This window comes from Coturnix japonica, chromosome 1 (genome assembly GCF_054131305.1).
Source record: "Coturnix japonica strain WE chromosome 1, WE-NBRP24, whole genome shotgun sequence".
NCBI classification, from domain to species: domain Eukaryota; kingdom Metazoa; phylum Chordata; class Aves; order Galliformes; family Phasianidae; genus Coturnix; species Coturnix japonica.
The window spans coordinates 176170247-176187422 of NC_140663.1; the positions used below are offsets into that span (position 1 = coordinate 176170247).

The 17176-nt window shown below is 48.1% G+C and overlaps 1 protein-coding gene across 2 annotated transcripts in view; it reads right to left on the reverse strand.

Annotated features, from left to right (window-relative positions):
- The window catches only part of CAPN5 (calpain 5), a 45787-nt gene that overhangs the window by 28386 nt on the left and 225 nt on the right, over nucleotides 1-17176 (reverse strand). For both annotated transcript variants that reach the window (XM_085510125.1, XM_015852495.3), the window contains exon 2: nucleotides 5424-5600. In XM_085510125.1, the coding sequence (XP_085366251.1) occupies nucleotides 5424-5482 (59 nt within the window). In that variant the 5' untranslated portion in view covers nucleotides 5483-5600. The remainder of the gene's footprint in view (nucleotides 1-5423; nucleotides 5601-17176) is intronic.

Consider the following 17176-nt stretch of genomic DNA (forward strand, 5'->3'; position numbering starts at 1 on the left):
TTTAATACTCCATACAAATCATTCCGACAGTGTCAGTCCCTTGGCAGCAAGGAAAGGACAAGTCTTTGCCCTAGGGCATTGACAAAGACAGATGCTGGCTGTGTTTTTTTCATCCCTGGTTAACCCATCGATGCTCTTGGATCTGATTGGATCCCAGTGCATGCTAAGAAAGGCAAGATGGAAAGATGACGGAGAGAGGGTTCACATCTGGTTCTCTACAAGCACAGGCATCCTTCTGCATGGGGTTATCATATATCTATCACATATTTAAAGGGGCCAGAAATGGAGAAGCAGTGCTTCCCCAGTGCACACAAGATATGAGTAGTTTATGCTAAAGTTTTACCAATTCTTACATACTTATCAATTCAAATCCACAGGTGAGGACTGGTGCGTAGAACAAGTGATCCAGAGTTGTGGTTTATTTTCCTCTCCTGGAAATGCTTTAAATAAAACTGGCTGATAATTAGAGGAAGTGGCTCTAGTTTAATTCAGTGGGAAGTTAATTCAAGGAAATCCCGTGACCACTCACTGTGCAGTAATTCAGCATTGACTGCAGTTCCGTCTGACATTAGCCTCAGCAGACCAAGGAAATGGCTCCTCTGCTCCAGCTGCAGGGTTCCATCCTCCCACTCATGCCTCCTCCTATTTGTTTCTTTAACAACTTATCACAGTAGCTGATGTTACAATGCCTAGCGTTTCATTTTCCTTCTTCAAGAGGTAGCGCCATGCCTATCGAAGCTCCTTTGCAAGGGCCTTGGTGCCAGCCTTAAGCATCACCTTCCTGAACCCTACAGCCCAATCTGCAAAGGTTTTGCACCATCCCCTCCCATTTTCCTCATAGAGGGCAGCAGATGCCCTTGACTCCTTTCATTGATACCCTCTGCTCTCATTGTCCTCTTCTCCATTACAAACACGGCTACGATAATTTCTAGACACAGACATGCGGCTGCACTAAAATGTAGGCAATAAATCTGATCTGCTGATTTTAGCATTGGTTTTGCATTTATGGATGTGTCCTTCTGAGGTCTTAGGATGAAGCAGACTCCCTGGCTGCTTTCTTATCAAGCGCTGCCCATGCCAGGCAGCTTAGTCTGATGCAAAGAGGCAAAACGTGTGTCACCACAGGGCCATGACCCTGGAAGGATCTGGTGAAATCTGCTGGGACACATCCAGGGTCAGCATCCAGCTCATTGAGAACTGAGAGCTCTCGAAACAATCATAAATAATAACAAAAATGATCTCATCCTTCCTGGGCTGGGAATAGGTGAACAGTGCTGACTTATGGCTTAAAAATAAGGTAAACTCAGAAACTGCATTGCAAGGTGATCAATCCCTTTGCTGGCAAGGAGCAACCAAACTGGCAGCCAGCTCCAAGCTTCAGAGAGCAGATTAATGAACAGTTGAGCAGCTCATAAATTCCTACATGTAGAAATGCAGAAGTCTGGAAGAACTCTGACTCTGTAATGGATAGCAGAGAGGTTGCAGACTCCCATTTAGAGAAGATGGTTCATCCATTGGTGGTAATGCTACCCACAAGCATCCCCAGCCTCCTATGGGCAGGACCAAAGCCTATGGATGGACCATAAAGCTGCCCAGGGAGTGGTAGAATCATTTGCCTTGGAGGTGTTCAACAGAAGGGTAGGTGTTGCACTGAGTGACATGGCTTAAGGACCTGGCTACCCCAGCTACTGTTCTGGGTGAGCTCTAAGAGCAAAGCCCCACAGGATTTTAGCCTCTGGATCCCCATTATCATCACCCTTGTGCATTTGCCAGCTTCCCAGCCTGTGCTGTATGCTGGGGAAAAGACCTTTTAATGCAGAAACTTGCGGGCAGGCAAGTGTCGGTCCTGCTTTTAGTGAATTAGTTCATTGACTCCTTTCTCATTCCAGGAAAACCCCACAGAGACAGATTGTATAACCCTCACTCAGCAAGGGAAAGGAGCTAAGTGGTGCATTACGCAAGGAAAAGGGGATCGGAGAGGTGCTCTCCTCTCCTCATCCAAAGACACTGAATTCAGGAGACAATGGAAATAGGTCAAAAACCCGACACAAAAGTCAGCCTAGATTTATATCCAGAAAAGTGGCTGCTGAAAAAATGGTATTCCCCAGTTCTTAAAACAAGGTTGCTGTCATATGGCTGGAAACAAAACATATAAATAAAAGGGGCTGTGAAAGAAAGCTTCTCTCTTCAGTGCCAAAGCAGGGCTGAAAATGCCCCATACAGGAGGGTGTAGGCTTCATCCAATACAGCTCTTCTAGTCATTGCAACCTGCAGGCTTGAGCTCACAGTGCAGAGGTGCAGCAGTATCACAACTATTCATGGCCTGTTTTCCATCTGGTCTAATTTACTTCCCATAGGTCATAGTGATAACCTGGTGACCAGCCAGAAAGTGTCAGCAGCAGATATGAGCCTCTTCCTCTCCGGGCCATGAATGGTTTTGTTCACAAGAGATAGGGTAGGATAGGGTAGGGTAGGGTAAGGATGTCCAGAAGGATGCTGTGCACCAGAAGTCTAAATAAAATCCAGAATAAATTACATCCATTGCTTTCCTTATCCCAGCCCTAATTTCTGCCTCCCAGCCTGCATGCCAGCCAGCCCCTTTCCTTCTTCTCAGTACCACCTTTCCTCATTTATCCAGCTCCTAAAATCCTGGACTATCTCACCCAACGCACAGACTAACACTGCTGTTTCTTTGCTGCACTACAACATCTATATCTCCAATGCAAAACTCAGAACTTGAGGATCAAGCACCACATGCCCCAATATACAGATCTTTGCCTTCACACAGAAGCAGACAGAGGGAGAAAGAGCATCAAGCACTCAGCCCAAAACACCAAGTTTAATTTCTAATGCAAATGCCAAGCTTTGCTGCCAGAAAAAAAAAATAACCCTGATGCTGGCCAAGCCAGCTCCACAATCTGCTTTGGCTCAGCAACAAAACAGTCTCATTTTTGAATGGCTACACAAAACAACAGCTCTTCAAGGCCCCCTTCCTGGTATGGCTTTCCTTTCTCTGACACACTCGAGCAATTAGATTTCTGGCTCAGCTGTACTGGAAGATGAAGTCATCCAGAGAGCAGCCACCAGAGTTAAAACCCAGCATGAAGGCTTGTCCAGCTGCTGCATCTGCAAAGAGCTGGCTTTCAAAGCAGATCTGGAGGCCAGGAGAGCAGGGAGGGAGAGAGGATGCTCTGGGAAAAACAAGGCAGAGACCATTACAGGAGACACTGCAGCACCAGATGTGGGAAGAAATCTCAAGCTGTCCAGGATGGGTTATTCACCAATTGCTCCAAAAAAGCCTCCCCTTCTCCCATCAAGCAAGAGGGAGAGCGGTGCAGAGATTGGTTTCTTTTTGGCCACTGCAGGTTCTGGGAGTAAGTGGAAGAGCAGAAAGGATGAAGCAGGTCCAGGTGAGGCATTGAAACAGATTGCCCAGAAATGTGGTGTGTGTCCCATCCCTGGAAACACCCAGGATCAGGTTGGATGGGGCTCTGAGCACCTGACGGAGCTGTGGGTGTCCCTATTCTTTGCAGAGGAGTTGGAACAAATGGCCTTTAGGGGTCCCTTCCAACTCAAATGATTCTATGCTTCTAGGTGAGGGAAGGGAAAGAAGGCACTTGCACACACAGAGAATGGGAATGAGGCCCTACCAGTGAGCTCAGTCCAGCTAATTCTCACACACCAGTGAAAAACTTAGCTCCTACATATCACATCCCCACACAGATGGTAAGCAACACCCTTTCTGTGAAAGCAAACAGCTGTTGTAACATCCAGCACTTCTTATTTCCATCTTCCACCCACTCTATTTTCACAGCAGAGCCCAGAGCATGGTGTACTCTTGAGCTTTATCACACAGCCTGAGCTGAAACTCTCCCAAACAAACCACGGCCACGGCCCTGAGAGATACCAGTGTTGCATACACAGCATCCCCTGCCTGCAGGGAGCATCCCAAGGTCTCATGGACTGCATTTCTGGGTCAGGAAGCCCTCAAAGGAATGCCTGTGGAGAGCTGGGAGTGATACCCTGCTTGTTTTCTGGATGGGGATGGATGATGGTTGAAAATGATGATTTTAGTGGTTGTTTCCAACCTTAATTCTGTGATTCTAAGGAAAGGGTTGCTGATTATCATAGGAAAAAAAGATGTTGGCGGGACAAAGGGAACAAAATGTGCACAGTGAGCTTTGCACAAACCCCACGGAAGAGCCCAGGACTGAGCAGAAGGAATCACACAGAGAGAAATAAGATCTTCCACGAGGGCCTGCTGGGATGCTGGGCTCAGCCACACAAAAGGAGCCTGTTTAACACCAACCCTCCCATCACACAGAGTCCTTTTGTTCACCCCATGGACTGCCCTTACATCGCTCACATGGACAGACACAGCTCTGTTCTACACACCCCTCTCCCTCCAGCATTTTGGCCATGTGAAGTGTTGAGTGGATTGAGGACAGTAGTGCCCAACACCAGCAGAACCTCTGATGCAGGGGCTGCTGCAGCTGCTGAGCAGTTCACCAGTATCACAGCATCACAGACTCGTTTGAGTTGGAAAGAACCATTAAAAGCCATCTGGCCCATCTCCCTTGCACTGAACAGGGATACCACAGCTCCATCAGGTGCTCAGAGCTCCATCCAGCCTGACTTTAGTGTCTCCAGGGATGGGGCATCCATCACATTTCTGGGCAATCTGTGCCAGTGTTTCACCACACTTATGGTAAAAACCCTTTTTTACTCACATCCTATATGAATCTCCCCTCTTATTAGTTTGAAACCATTTCCCTTTGTCCTGTCACAATAGATCCTGCTACAGAGTCTGACCCGTTCATACAGCCCCAATGAAAGGCCACTCTCAAGTGTCCCAGGAGCCTTCTCTTCTCCAGGCTGCAGAGCCCCAGCTCTCTCAGCCTGTCTTCATTGGAGGGGATAGTTCCATCCCTTGGATCACTTTTGTGGCCCTGTTCTCTATGTGCTCCAGCAGGTCTGTGTCTGTGGTCATGGTTGCAGAGAGGACCCAGCACCACTATACTCAGCCCCCAAAGCCTCTTCAAAACACCCCAAACAATCTTCCTACTCATAGATGCATAAGAAAGGAAATTCAAAGCTCTCTCTTTGCTCTATTAGATCCACCACTTAACAACATGATCCAGCAATCAGGCTTCAAAGCATCTCTCTGACTTACACACAGGGAAACAGAGTCATGGAGAAACCAAGGGGCTTCTGAGCCCATTCCTCAGTGTATTAGGTGTCCTTATCTTCACAGAGGTTCATGTTGTTGATAAACCTTCCCAGGGAGAGGATAGCTTGTTTGGGACTTTGTGATGAAGCTGGAAAAGAACCTTTGGCGAAGGATGCATTGGGCATTTGGGGGTTTCCTGAGAGCTGGGGTAATGGAAAGCAGCATTAAGGGGTAAGAGGATGGGCACACTTACTTTTGGCCTCTTCCACTGAATGCCCTGGATCCTTGACTTGTAGAAGAGTGAGTCATCATTGGCGGGGAAAAGAGGGTCCTCAAAGAGCTGCTTCTTCCTCAGGCATTCCTTCTTCAAGGCAGCGTAGCGCTGATTCTCATAGGGCTTCACCGAGGAAAACATCCTTTCCTACTGACTCTGAGGGGACAGAAAAAGAAGGAGTGAGATGGATATGGTATGGTTACAGATACTCCATCCTCCTCTGCAACACCTGGGCCCAAAAGTCATGGCTGGAAGCCACAGAGACTAAAAAACCATGGGTGGAAGCAACCCCCCTGGCTTCTGCCTAAGCCTTCCTGCAGATCTGACTGGTCTGAATTACCAGAGCCCACTTTTCTGGTCCTTTAGAACACCTATGGCTCCCTCTCCTATAAGAATTAAGCCATACCACAAGGTATCAGCATGTTTCAATTTAAACAGGCATGAAAAACCCTGTATCTGAATGAGGAGATGAGTGGGTGATTCCTCTATTCCCAAGTCTATCTTACTGATCCCCTGGACTCATGTCTCTGAATTCCCCCAGGGTTGGACAAACACCACCCAAACAGGCACAGAAGGAGATGTCAGTCCGACTTAGTTACAGTGAGTTCATGATCTATATGGGGAAAAAAATGAAGCCTGAAGAGCTGAAGGAGGAGGGGATGTCCCCAGGTTAGCTGTATGTGAGCAGGTTTTATGGTCTATTGCAGAGCAATGTGGCAACCTGGGTGTTGCCAACACACAGCAGGTTCTCAGCCCACACAGTGACACAACTTTGTCATGGTTAACATTATACATTTAAAATCCTGGATGCCTCCTTTACAGACTGCAAGCAACATTTCTCAGCTGTCTTGATGTGATGATCATTTATCTGCTCGGAAGGCAGCAATGAGTGCAGACCATTCCCAGAGGGCCAGAGCTCCAACAAGCACCTTCTGCTCAAAATTACACACACATACACACACACACACTTCATGGTTTCATCAGAGAAGCCAGTTCATCAGTAGGCTAGATCAGATCTGTTTTTAATTAAAAAAGACCTCTTGGCAGCACGCCATGCGTTTTCAGATTAATTGCTCTGTCTTGACAAGCTTCTACGTTCTAGGGTAGAGACGTGAATTTAGGACTCCAGCAGAAAACCACAGCCCAGATGATTCTGAGAGAAAGCAGCACCTCATCAAGGACCCTCATGGCTTGGCCATTGGGTACCAACCCTTTTGCTTTGGTTCTCTTCCCTTCATTCTATAGGAAGAATCCTCTCACCTCAGAAATAAGGGAATCAAAGAATGCGTTGGTTTCACTTTCCTCATTGATTAATTGAGAGAAAGTAGGTGTTGGAGAGACAAATTGATGCCGTTGCTGAGAGTATCATCCAACCAACTGACCTTCTCTTGCCTAGATGAGATGAAAACACTTCACTTCTGCAAAGCACAGGTTTTAATTGATGGCATTTATCAGCTTGATTAGAAGCACAAGTGCTTATCAGTCAGGGCCTGATTAAAGCCAAAATAACCCACTTGTTGTTAGCTCCACAGGTCTCCCTGCTGCTGAGGACTGGTTGCTAAAGCAGCTTGTGAGGTATTTTGTCACCCACATTTCTCTTCTCCAACGTGCCTAGTGTCTCCCAGCATGGGATAATTATGCAAAAGGGTGATTAGGCCTTTACTTAAATGAGATCTAAATCCAAAGAGAAGCAGTGTCCTGGATGGACTTTATAGGATAGACTGAATGTGGCTCTGGGCAGCCTAGTCTGGTGGTTGGCAACACTACACACAGCAGGGGGGTTGAAACTAGATGGATCATTGTGGTCCTTTTCAGCTCAGACCATCCTACAATTCTATTACTAAGGCAATAGGTTGACATACCTTCACTGGGAAATCATTGGTGAAGTCTTGTGACTACTGAAAAGCCATACTCAAGTTAAGGCAAGAGTTCTGGCTTTGGTGCAGGAGATGCCATCCACCACTCCACTGCCTGTCCTGTGGCCAAGGGCTGGCACCTGCACGCTCATTCATAAAATTACTGCTCTGCAATCACAGCTTGGAGCTTCCTTTTCCAATGACCTTTGCGATGTTTACCTTGTCCAGCCCAACGAGAATGGGACAAAAGTTCTCTCAGCCAAGGATTCCCAGCCTTCCTGTGGCCCAGATCTGCTTGAGAGGTTGACTCCTTGTCCTGCTATCCCACCCCAGGGTGACTTGGCCAAGAGGGTGGAAATGGTTGGTCATGATGGATGGGGCTCTGGGCAGCCTGGTTTGATGCCTTATTTAGTGGCTGGCAACCCTGCCCATGGTAGGGGGATTGTAACTAGATGATCTCTGAGGTCCCTTCCAATGCAAGCCATTCTATGACTGTATGAAACAGGATTGAGCTACAAAAGAAAAACCAAGCTAAAAGAGAATGTTCAGGATCTTTTTTTTTTTTCCTTCTTTTTTTGTTTTTAATTGCAAAATAATTGAATGGGAGGGCTGGGGGAAATGTTTCTTGGGGCAGCATTAAAACTCATTACTCTCTTTAATTTGCAGCATTTCATGCTTACCAGGCTGAACTTCAGAAATGAAAGCTGCTCTCCCAACCCCACTTTGCAGAGCTGAAATGATGGGAACAGAGATCTGAGCCTGACAGCTCAGTTCAGCCACGAAGCAGTTAAACAAGAAGCTGTTTGCTGGGGAGGGAGCCAGATGCATGACTCAGGGCTGCTGTGGACTCCCCCTTCCAGCTCTTGCCAGCTGGTTGTGATCCTGGCTCCAAGCACTGCAATGGGATAACTATTGAAAGTGCCTGCACAGACCGGGATGAAATGTTTGCTGATGTATTCCTTCCTTTCTCAGAAATCACTCCCTTTCCTTCCAGCTTACAGGCTGTGCCGGCACGGGCTCACCACACTTATCTCAGGGCTGCACCTTGGCCAGGAGCAAAGGGCTCCTTGCTTGCAGATCCTACAGTTTTTATTTGTCTGGAGACACGTCAGACCAAACAATTTGTCCTTACAGGGTGCGATCTACATTCGCACTGAGCAGGAGATATCTTTGGTATCACATTGCAAAGCTGTAGGTCAAAGAGAAGACAAGAAGGGGACCAGGCAAGGAGCTCCCAAAGCCCCAACCAGGTGAAGCCATGGGGACAACCTACAATACCACAACCCCCAGTGGCAGAATATTCAGAGTACTCAGAGCAGATAGGGTCTGCCCAGCCTCCTTGTGTGCCTCTTTAGGAAGAGAGGTCATGGTCTTTAGTTGGACCAGGAGTGGTGCAGGTTGGATATTAGGAAACATTTATTCACTTTAAAAGGGGCAACACATTGAGGCAGGCTGCCCAGGGATGTGGTGGGGTCAACCATCCCTGGAGACGTTCAACAACCATGGAGATGTGGCACTGAGGGATGTGGTCAATGGGCATGGTGGGATGGGTTGGGCTTGGGGATCTTAGAGGTCTTTTGCAGCCTTAATGATTAATGCCTCTATGATTCTGTGTACAGTGGGAATTGCTCTTCCATCTATTGACACAGAAATCCAGCCCTGCAGGGGAAATGCTGCCAACACAAGAACGGCTTTATCCACTCTTTTTCCACAATATGGGAAAGAAGCAGCCAAACCACAAATCCCTTTCTACAAACAGAATATGAGATAAGTGCTCCACACCTCCTAGCCAACATCTCTACAGACAAACAACAAAACCCCTCAAGATGCAGGCTACAAAGTGACAGTCTCATTTAAGGGCCATTGGGACCAGCAGCACAGCAGGCAGCAGGTTTGAGTTGCGTTCCCAAAGCTCTTTCCCATTCCCACGGGTGCATCCACTGTTGATTTGCTCGGACACAAAGTGGCACAGCTTGGAGCCAACAATACCACAGAGCATCCTGTGTGCATCAGCAGCATCCACAAGGACTGAGAGGTGAAGCCAGGCCAGTGAACACCCGAAAACAAGACATTATTTCTTCACAAATTGACTGCGGTTAACCAGGGATTTAATTCCTATGGGAAGCTGTAGGTTCTTCATACCCAGATGTTTGGGAGCAGTTGGATGTTTTTCTAAGTAGGTGCTTTACTCCAAGTGCAAATCACTGAGCATTTACAGCAGTTGCTTATCGAAAGAAAACCATTAAAAAGCAGAGGATTGAATGCATATCTCTCTGGTTTTTACCTTTCTGTTCATGGGGCGTCCCCACAACATCACTTGTTCATTGCTTAAGAAATGTGTAGATGTGGCACTTAGGGACATGGCTGAGTGGGCGCATGGACGGGATGGGTTTGATGGTTGGACTTGATGATCTTCGAGGTATCTTCCAACCTTAATGATTCTAATAAACCACCCCACTTTCCCCCAGTGCATGGGACTACATTACCTCCATGATAAAGAATACGGGGAAGGAAACACAAAAGGTACAAACGTCAGGAGTTCCCTTTTGCTTGGATAACTCATGCAGGGAGTGCCACCAAACTCGGGAGCTCCTCGTTCATTGCAGACATGAGTCACCATTTGCAAACAGGCCACGTTGTTGCTGCAGGAGAAAAGGGCAACGCTGCACTGCCCAACACCCCCATAACACTGTTTCAGCAGCAGGATGGAAAAACACATTTCCTGGTGGCTGTCTCGGTTATGAGTTGAGCTCGTTCCTCATCCCCTGTTTGCTGAGGTGCTGCGGTCAAGATCTGTCTGACCAGAGCATTGCACACAACATGGGTTTATGGGCTGCCAGGGCAACTCTTCTGCTTAGCATTAAGTTCAGGCAGGAGCAGGATGTCTGTTTAAAGGCATCCTGGCACAGAGTGAAGCTGGTGGCTGCAAATGGAAGAGGCTGGAGGGCTGCAGGACTAACAGGGATGGTTGTGGAAGAAAAATAAGAGGAGATGGCAGAAGGACAGACCCAAAAGCAGAGGAAGGTTAATGTGCCACCACGCTGCCAGCTTCACACAAGGGATAAAGAGAGAAGCTGAAGATATTCCCTGCTTGGTATCCAGCTCATCCCAAACTCTTGGCTGGGGAGAACAAAGGAGTTCTGTTTGGGGTACCCTAAAAAGTCAACATATCTCAACCTTACCAGCACAGACATGCATCATATTCAGGTTGGATATTAGGAAATATTTCTTCTTCGAAACAGCAGTAATGCATTGGCACAGGCTGCCCAGGGAGATGATGGAGTCACCATCTCTGGAGGTGTTCAACAACCATGGAGATGTGGCACTGAGGGATGTGGTCAGCAGGCTTGGTGGGGATGGTTGATGGTTGGACTTGATCTTAGCAGTCTTTTCCAACCTTAATGATTGATGATTCCACCAGGTACCTCAACAGGGTTAAGAACCCTGTATAAATCTCCAGATCAGGGTTTTAAACAGATCAACAGAGATTGTAGGGCAAAAATTGAAAGGTGAACTAAAGAGCCTTGCCAATGCCCAGCACCTGGAGATACCCATCACCCTGCTAACCCTCCATGCCCCAGCCCTACAGCTGTGGGTCTGATTAATGATTATAGCAAGCACTACATAATGTTTGGTTACAACAAAGGGAAAGGTCATATCCAAACACACCAATGAATCCTTGGGCTTCCTATCAAAACCCTACTGATGGTAGAAAGCTTCTGCAGGGCTCCACCAGGTTTACATAGGGCAGCCCCAAACTGGGATGGAGTAGCTCAAGGACATGGGGGGCTGGTCTCATATAGCAAGGTTGTGCTATCAAATATGGTCTGAATAGAGCAGGGTTTCAGACACTGTAGGAACAGCCTAGGAAGAGCAGAGTCATGCACAGAGAATCGAGTCACCTCCACCTGTGGTTGTTCACCCACATGGGCCATCCTTAACCCAAGAGGACTCAACTGCCATCACTCCCCACATGCACGGTGTTGAACCCCTACTTTATCAGGCTACAGGAGCACCGTGCCCTTCTCAGCATCCCTTTCGATCATTCTGGATAAAATACAAATAAGTCAATAGAAGGATGTTGTCTTTGTAGGACTGGCCTGAACCTGATTTCTATTATTTATTCAGGGCTCCTAATTGAATGTCTGGACCAGCTGCTTTTAAACCCAGTCACACCGACTCCACTGGAAGCCTTACACCACAACAATATGTTTGCACTGAATTTCTTGCCAGCTGGACAGAAACCTTATGGTCTGAAGACCGACCCACACCTCCATTATGTATACAGAGAGAAGGACAGAGAAGTCATGGAGTACTGCTTGAGACAGTGCAGACAGCCTTCTGCTTGGGCATTACGGGTCACGGAGATGCTTCGTTAAGAGGTTTTGGGAAATTCATTCAGAAAGCTCATTATTAAGCACAGATAAAATGCAGCACGTCTCCATGCAAATGTGCTGCCTCCAATTGCTTCTGCAGCTTCTGGGATAATTAAAGCAATTGAACTTCAAAAGATGCAGAGACGCGTGCCCGAGGAGCTGAAGAGATAACGGGGATACTCCACAGGAGGCAGAATGGAGGCAATTGGATGCTACAAGATCAACACGGGCATAGAGGCATAGGGTAAAGTTCCTGCTGTCTCATTTTGAGCTCTTCAAGTCACATTTCTACCTTAATGCTGCAACACCTTCGCCAACCTTCTTCCCTTTCTCCTTCATTTCACCAGCCCCAGTTTTCTCTACTATAGAGGAAAGATATTGCAGTGCTGTTCTTGAACACAAAAGGCTGCAGACTTTTACCAACAAGCCTGGACTCTAGCTTTGCTGCCCAGGGGAGATGGATACAGCTCACAGTGCTGAGCACCACAGGTTACATCCATTGAGCCTCATCTCCCTTTTGAGCACTCCCCCTCCTAAGTAACAAGAGGTCGGAGGGAGAAATCCCATGGGCCAACATATGGCCCTACAGTTGGATGGCCAAAGCTAACCAGCATCGCACGAGCTGCTGCTCATCATGGTCAAGAAACATGTAGATGGATGAGTTGATGGTTGGACACGGTGACCTTAAAGGTCTTTTCCAACCGTAACCATTCTATGATTCCATTCTATGATACAATGACTGACACATGTCACTGCATCGTGGTGCTTTCAGGGCAATGACAGGCTGTGTCCTGCCATGGAGATGCCTTTGGCTCTTTGTCCATAGAAGAAATATTCAGGGAGGAACAGATCCATTTTACAAGGCACAGTGACCTCCAGAAAGCATAGTGCATCTCTATGTAGATATCCCTGGTCACTGCAGAAGAGTGGGACTCAATGGGGGTTGGAACTACATGATCCTTGAGGTCCCTTCCAACCCGGGTAATTCTGTGATTCTGTGACCTCTAGAAGCCCCTTCCAACCCCAAGAATTCTATGATTCTATGCACCAACACTACTGGACCTTTAGTAGGGATTCCTGCCCATGGGCAGCACCCACCTTCCTTTGCTTTTGCTTCCCAGCCATTCTATAATGCAATCAACCCCCAAGACGTGACCTTGAGAGTCTCCCCAGCTTGAGCTGATCCAACACCATGCCACAACTACGATCAGGGAGACCAACTCCGTGCTGCACCTCCAACTTCATGCACAGGGCTGCAACCCCCAACCCTTTGCTCCTGCCAGAGCATCCACCTTGGTGGACATCCTACATGGGATCCTACATGGGTAGGACAGAAAGCAGCCATCCGCCCAGCTCTAAAGATTTCTTCTGGGCGAGGATTTCTCAAGGTCCTGATCCAATGCCTCTGCAACAGCTGCTTGCAAATGGAGGGTTTGCAGCTGCATCTTTTATCTGTGCATGACTTCCCTTTGCTTTCACTCCCTTAATCAGCCCAGAGCAATCCTGGCGGTTTGCACACGTGCTCAGATGAGTAGCAGGACCAGCTCTGCAAGGTTGGCGAGCAGCAGAGTGTGCAAAGAGTTGGTAGGAAGATTTAGCTTGCCAGGGTGTGTCTTGCAAGCAGAAAAAAAAAGCAAAGAAACAACAACCCAAACCAACAACAAAACCACCAAACCCTGAGCAACTAATAGGCGTGCTTCCTTCTTTTCTATGTGAGCTTGGGACAGCTGGGAAGGGATATAGGCTGGCTAACCAGAACTGCCTATATCCTACCCCAAAAAGCATAGAAATGCAATGGGCAGAGGTCTTCTTAGCAGGATTGTGTTTACTCCCACACGGAACCCACTCTGCTATTTAACTGGAGGCAGAAAGAGAGCAGTAAAAGCACAACAGGGGGAAGGCATCTTGCTTCATGCGCAGAGCTGGAGCTTTGCTCTTTCCCCCTGCAATTCTGCACTGAATAACACCAAGCATCCCTGTCCCTGGGCTGGAAACTGCCCAGCTCTGGGCTGCTGTAGCCATCTCAAGTCAGTTATTGCCAGATAAACCTCAAAGCAAGAACATATTGAAGAATAAACCTCAAAGCCATAAAGCAGAGCTGAAGTCAGGGAGAGGATCTGCCCTACCACCTCTGCAGCAACGGGGCAGAGTTAAGGTGGTCGCAATGCTTTGCAACCCCTTAAGCTGCTGCTGTCGCCTCACCTGTAAGTTTGGTTGGTAATTTCCCATGCTCTTAACAACTTAAATCCTGCACAAGGAAAAACCCTTAAACGTTCACTTGCTGCTGATGCACGCTGCCACATTTCCTGGTTGTAGGCAGCATTAAAACTTCCAGACTGCTTGAAACTGGAGGACATGTGAAAGAAACAGAGAGCAGAAGGATGAAAATCATTCCTTTAACCCCAAGGGCAAACTAAGGCACAAGGAGTGTTGTCAGGGTTTGGGGTTTTTTTGTTTCTGCTGGAGTGTTTTAAGATTAAACGTATCAAAGAGCCTCTGAATTGGGCCATTTCCTGTGGAGCACATGAAAGCTGCCCATGGGATGTGCAGGAGGTGGGGAGCTGGGGTCAGCCACCCTACAGGGTTGGATCAGACCCAGAGGAGATGGTCTGCTGACCTATGGGGCACTGCAGTGCTATCATCTGTCATGGCCTTGGAGCACGAGGATCTGCAGTGCTGGCTGCAAAGGAATACGCTGCAGAGAAAGGCAAGAGCTGCTGAAGTCTTCCCTGTCCCAGAGCACAAAGGAGAATGCTTTGGGTTTTCTTCTCATAGGATCATAGAATTGGTGAGGTTGGAAAAGGTGAGGACTATCCCAAGTCCAACCCCAACCCATCCCACCATGCCCACTGACCACATCCCTCAATGCCACATCTCCACGGTCCCTGAACAGCTCCATGGATGGTGACTCCACCACCTCCCTGGGCAGCCTGTGCCAATGCATCGCCACTATTTTGGAGAAGAAATTGTTCCTAATATCCAACCTGAAGCTCCCTGGTGCAACCTGAGGCCATTCATTACCTCTCATATTATTATTTCCTAGAGATGATCAAAAACTCAAAGACGCTGTATCCATTGGCACCTCAATTCGGCACAAATAACCTTTGAGTTATCTCCCCTGGGTACCAAGGGGAGTCATAGAATCATAAAGCTTGGAAAAGACCTCCAGGATCACCACGACCAACCATCAACCCATCCCCACTATGCCTACTAATCAAGTCCCTAAGAGCAGGAAAGGGTTAATGCTGCAGCTCAGTGGGTGCAATCAAAGCAGCCCCAGCACAGGGAATGGGTTTGCGTCCATTTTTCGGATGGAGCTCAGCCCTTTCTCTCTGGGTAATCAGGTGGAAGTGAGCAGAGCTGGAGTAAGCACCAAATCTCATCGCACATCCATGGGGACGTGGGATGGGATGGGAGGTGGAGGAGCACTGTCTGGACCCGGATACAATGCAGGTCAATGAAAACCCACCTCTGAGCCACAGATGAAGGCTCAGCTGTGAAGACACCAGCAAATAAATTCTTTCCACGCGCTTCCCATCACACCACTGCCTCCCTATGGGTTGAAACTTGAACATGGGTATGGAAGAGAAATGGGAGCAGATCGCAGAGAGTTGGGAGGAGGAGGAGGGATTGTATATGATCATTGAATCATGGAATGGCATAGATTGGAGGCACCTCCAGGTCCATCTTTCCCATCCATGTCCCAGCTGATCATCACCACGATCCCAGCCCTTTCTCATTCCCTACACACCAGCCTGCTTGGACCAAGCCTGGAGAAGGATTTTGGCACCTCTGAACTGGCTGAAAACATCTGATAATGATTCCATAAGTATGAACAGATTTACAGGATGCACCCATTCTTAGCATCATCATCATAACCCAGCACAAACACTATCTAAATCTCCTCTCGGGATCAGATCCAAAGCCTTCTTAAAGCATCAATGCTTTGTTATTAATCCGCGCGGCAACAGGGAATGGATTTATTTCTTCCTTTTTTTTTGTTGATTTTTTGATAATCAAAGACAACATTTATCTCAGGGATACAGCTGAGCTTCACCATGTCTGCTCTGCTCCCACTTTGGGGGGGGGGGACCAATATGGCCCTTCACAAAGGAGATACCAGCACACAGTTATGTGGACTGGAGACCATTACCTCCTACCTCCACCAGCCCCAAACCCTCCTTATCCCACAGCCACGCAGCACCTTAGAAAGAAGCATGCCCAAATTCATTCTCTTCCCAATGGGATAAAGCTGCAGAGCCTCTAGAGAAGTCCCTGCACCTGCTGCAGGCTGAATCCATCCCGATCCCATTCTATGGTCCCACCACTTTAACTCTTCCATGCCCTCATCCCACCAGAGACCTTGGGGAAGGGGCTTTTTAGGGGGCAATCCCAAGGGATGGAGTAAATAGGAGCAGCTCTTCCCTTGTCTCAGCACCTTAACTCTTCCATCACCCAACGGGGAATGGGTTACCAGGAGGACAATCCCAAAGGAGATGGGAGCAGCTCACAGAGCCCTTGTGTTGGGTTTCCAAGCTGAGACCTCCTCAAAACCTCCATTCCTGTTTGCCAGCATCTTGATCCCAAGTGATGCAGCCAATGAGAAAACTCCCCCCCGCAGGCAAGAGCCCACCAGCCCCACATGCACATTAGTTCATGCCCCAATATAACACCAGCACAACTCCCAGAGATGGGGAACCAGCATCCAGGGGATGAAGAGGAAAAGCTACAGCCCTATCCTGGCTGTTGGATGCAACAAGAAAGCGAGTCATGGGATTTAACAGCATTCCCCCACCCCTGCAAACACTGCTCTGCTCTCATCTCCTCTTGCTGCCTGCCAGCTCTCCCCAGCACCCAGGCAGTGGCATAATGGGAACTGGTAATAATTAATTGGCTATAATTAATGGGTAATATATACATGGCAATAAACCCAAGCGCTGTGCATGCACCCAGGGCTCAGCTGGCAGTGAGGGGTGCAATGCACAGAGACACCCAATTACAAAGCACCAGGTTGGTGTTTTCAGCTCCGAATCAATGTTTTCACGACAGGAAAATAAAAGGGAGAAAGAGGTAACGCCTCTTGTCACAGGGACAGGGAAAAGCCAGGCTTCCCCCTCCCGTGCAATGTGGCTGATGCTGCTCTCCACGAGGCCTCGCTGCTGAAAGTTTCACTTCAGCTCAGCTGCGCTGGGAGCAGCTGAATGATTTTAACCATTCAGAGCCTGATTTGCACAACCCCGATCTGCAGCATCCCAGTCTCGCTATTGCTTCCTCGAGCCAAGGGCAGCACCGTGTCTAAAGCAAAGCAGTGCAGATGGGTGCGTGCATTTGCTTATCCCTCCTCCCCCCATTAAAACCCTTCTTCATCCCTCACCATGCAGCTGTCCCCCCTTACACCGTTCCCAATGCCACAAGTGCCTCGAGCATCCCAAAGGGAACGGTGCCATCCCAAAGCGGATAGCTTCATCCCAAAGGGAGCAGGGTATCCCGAAAGGCTGCA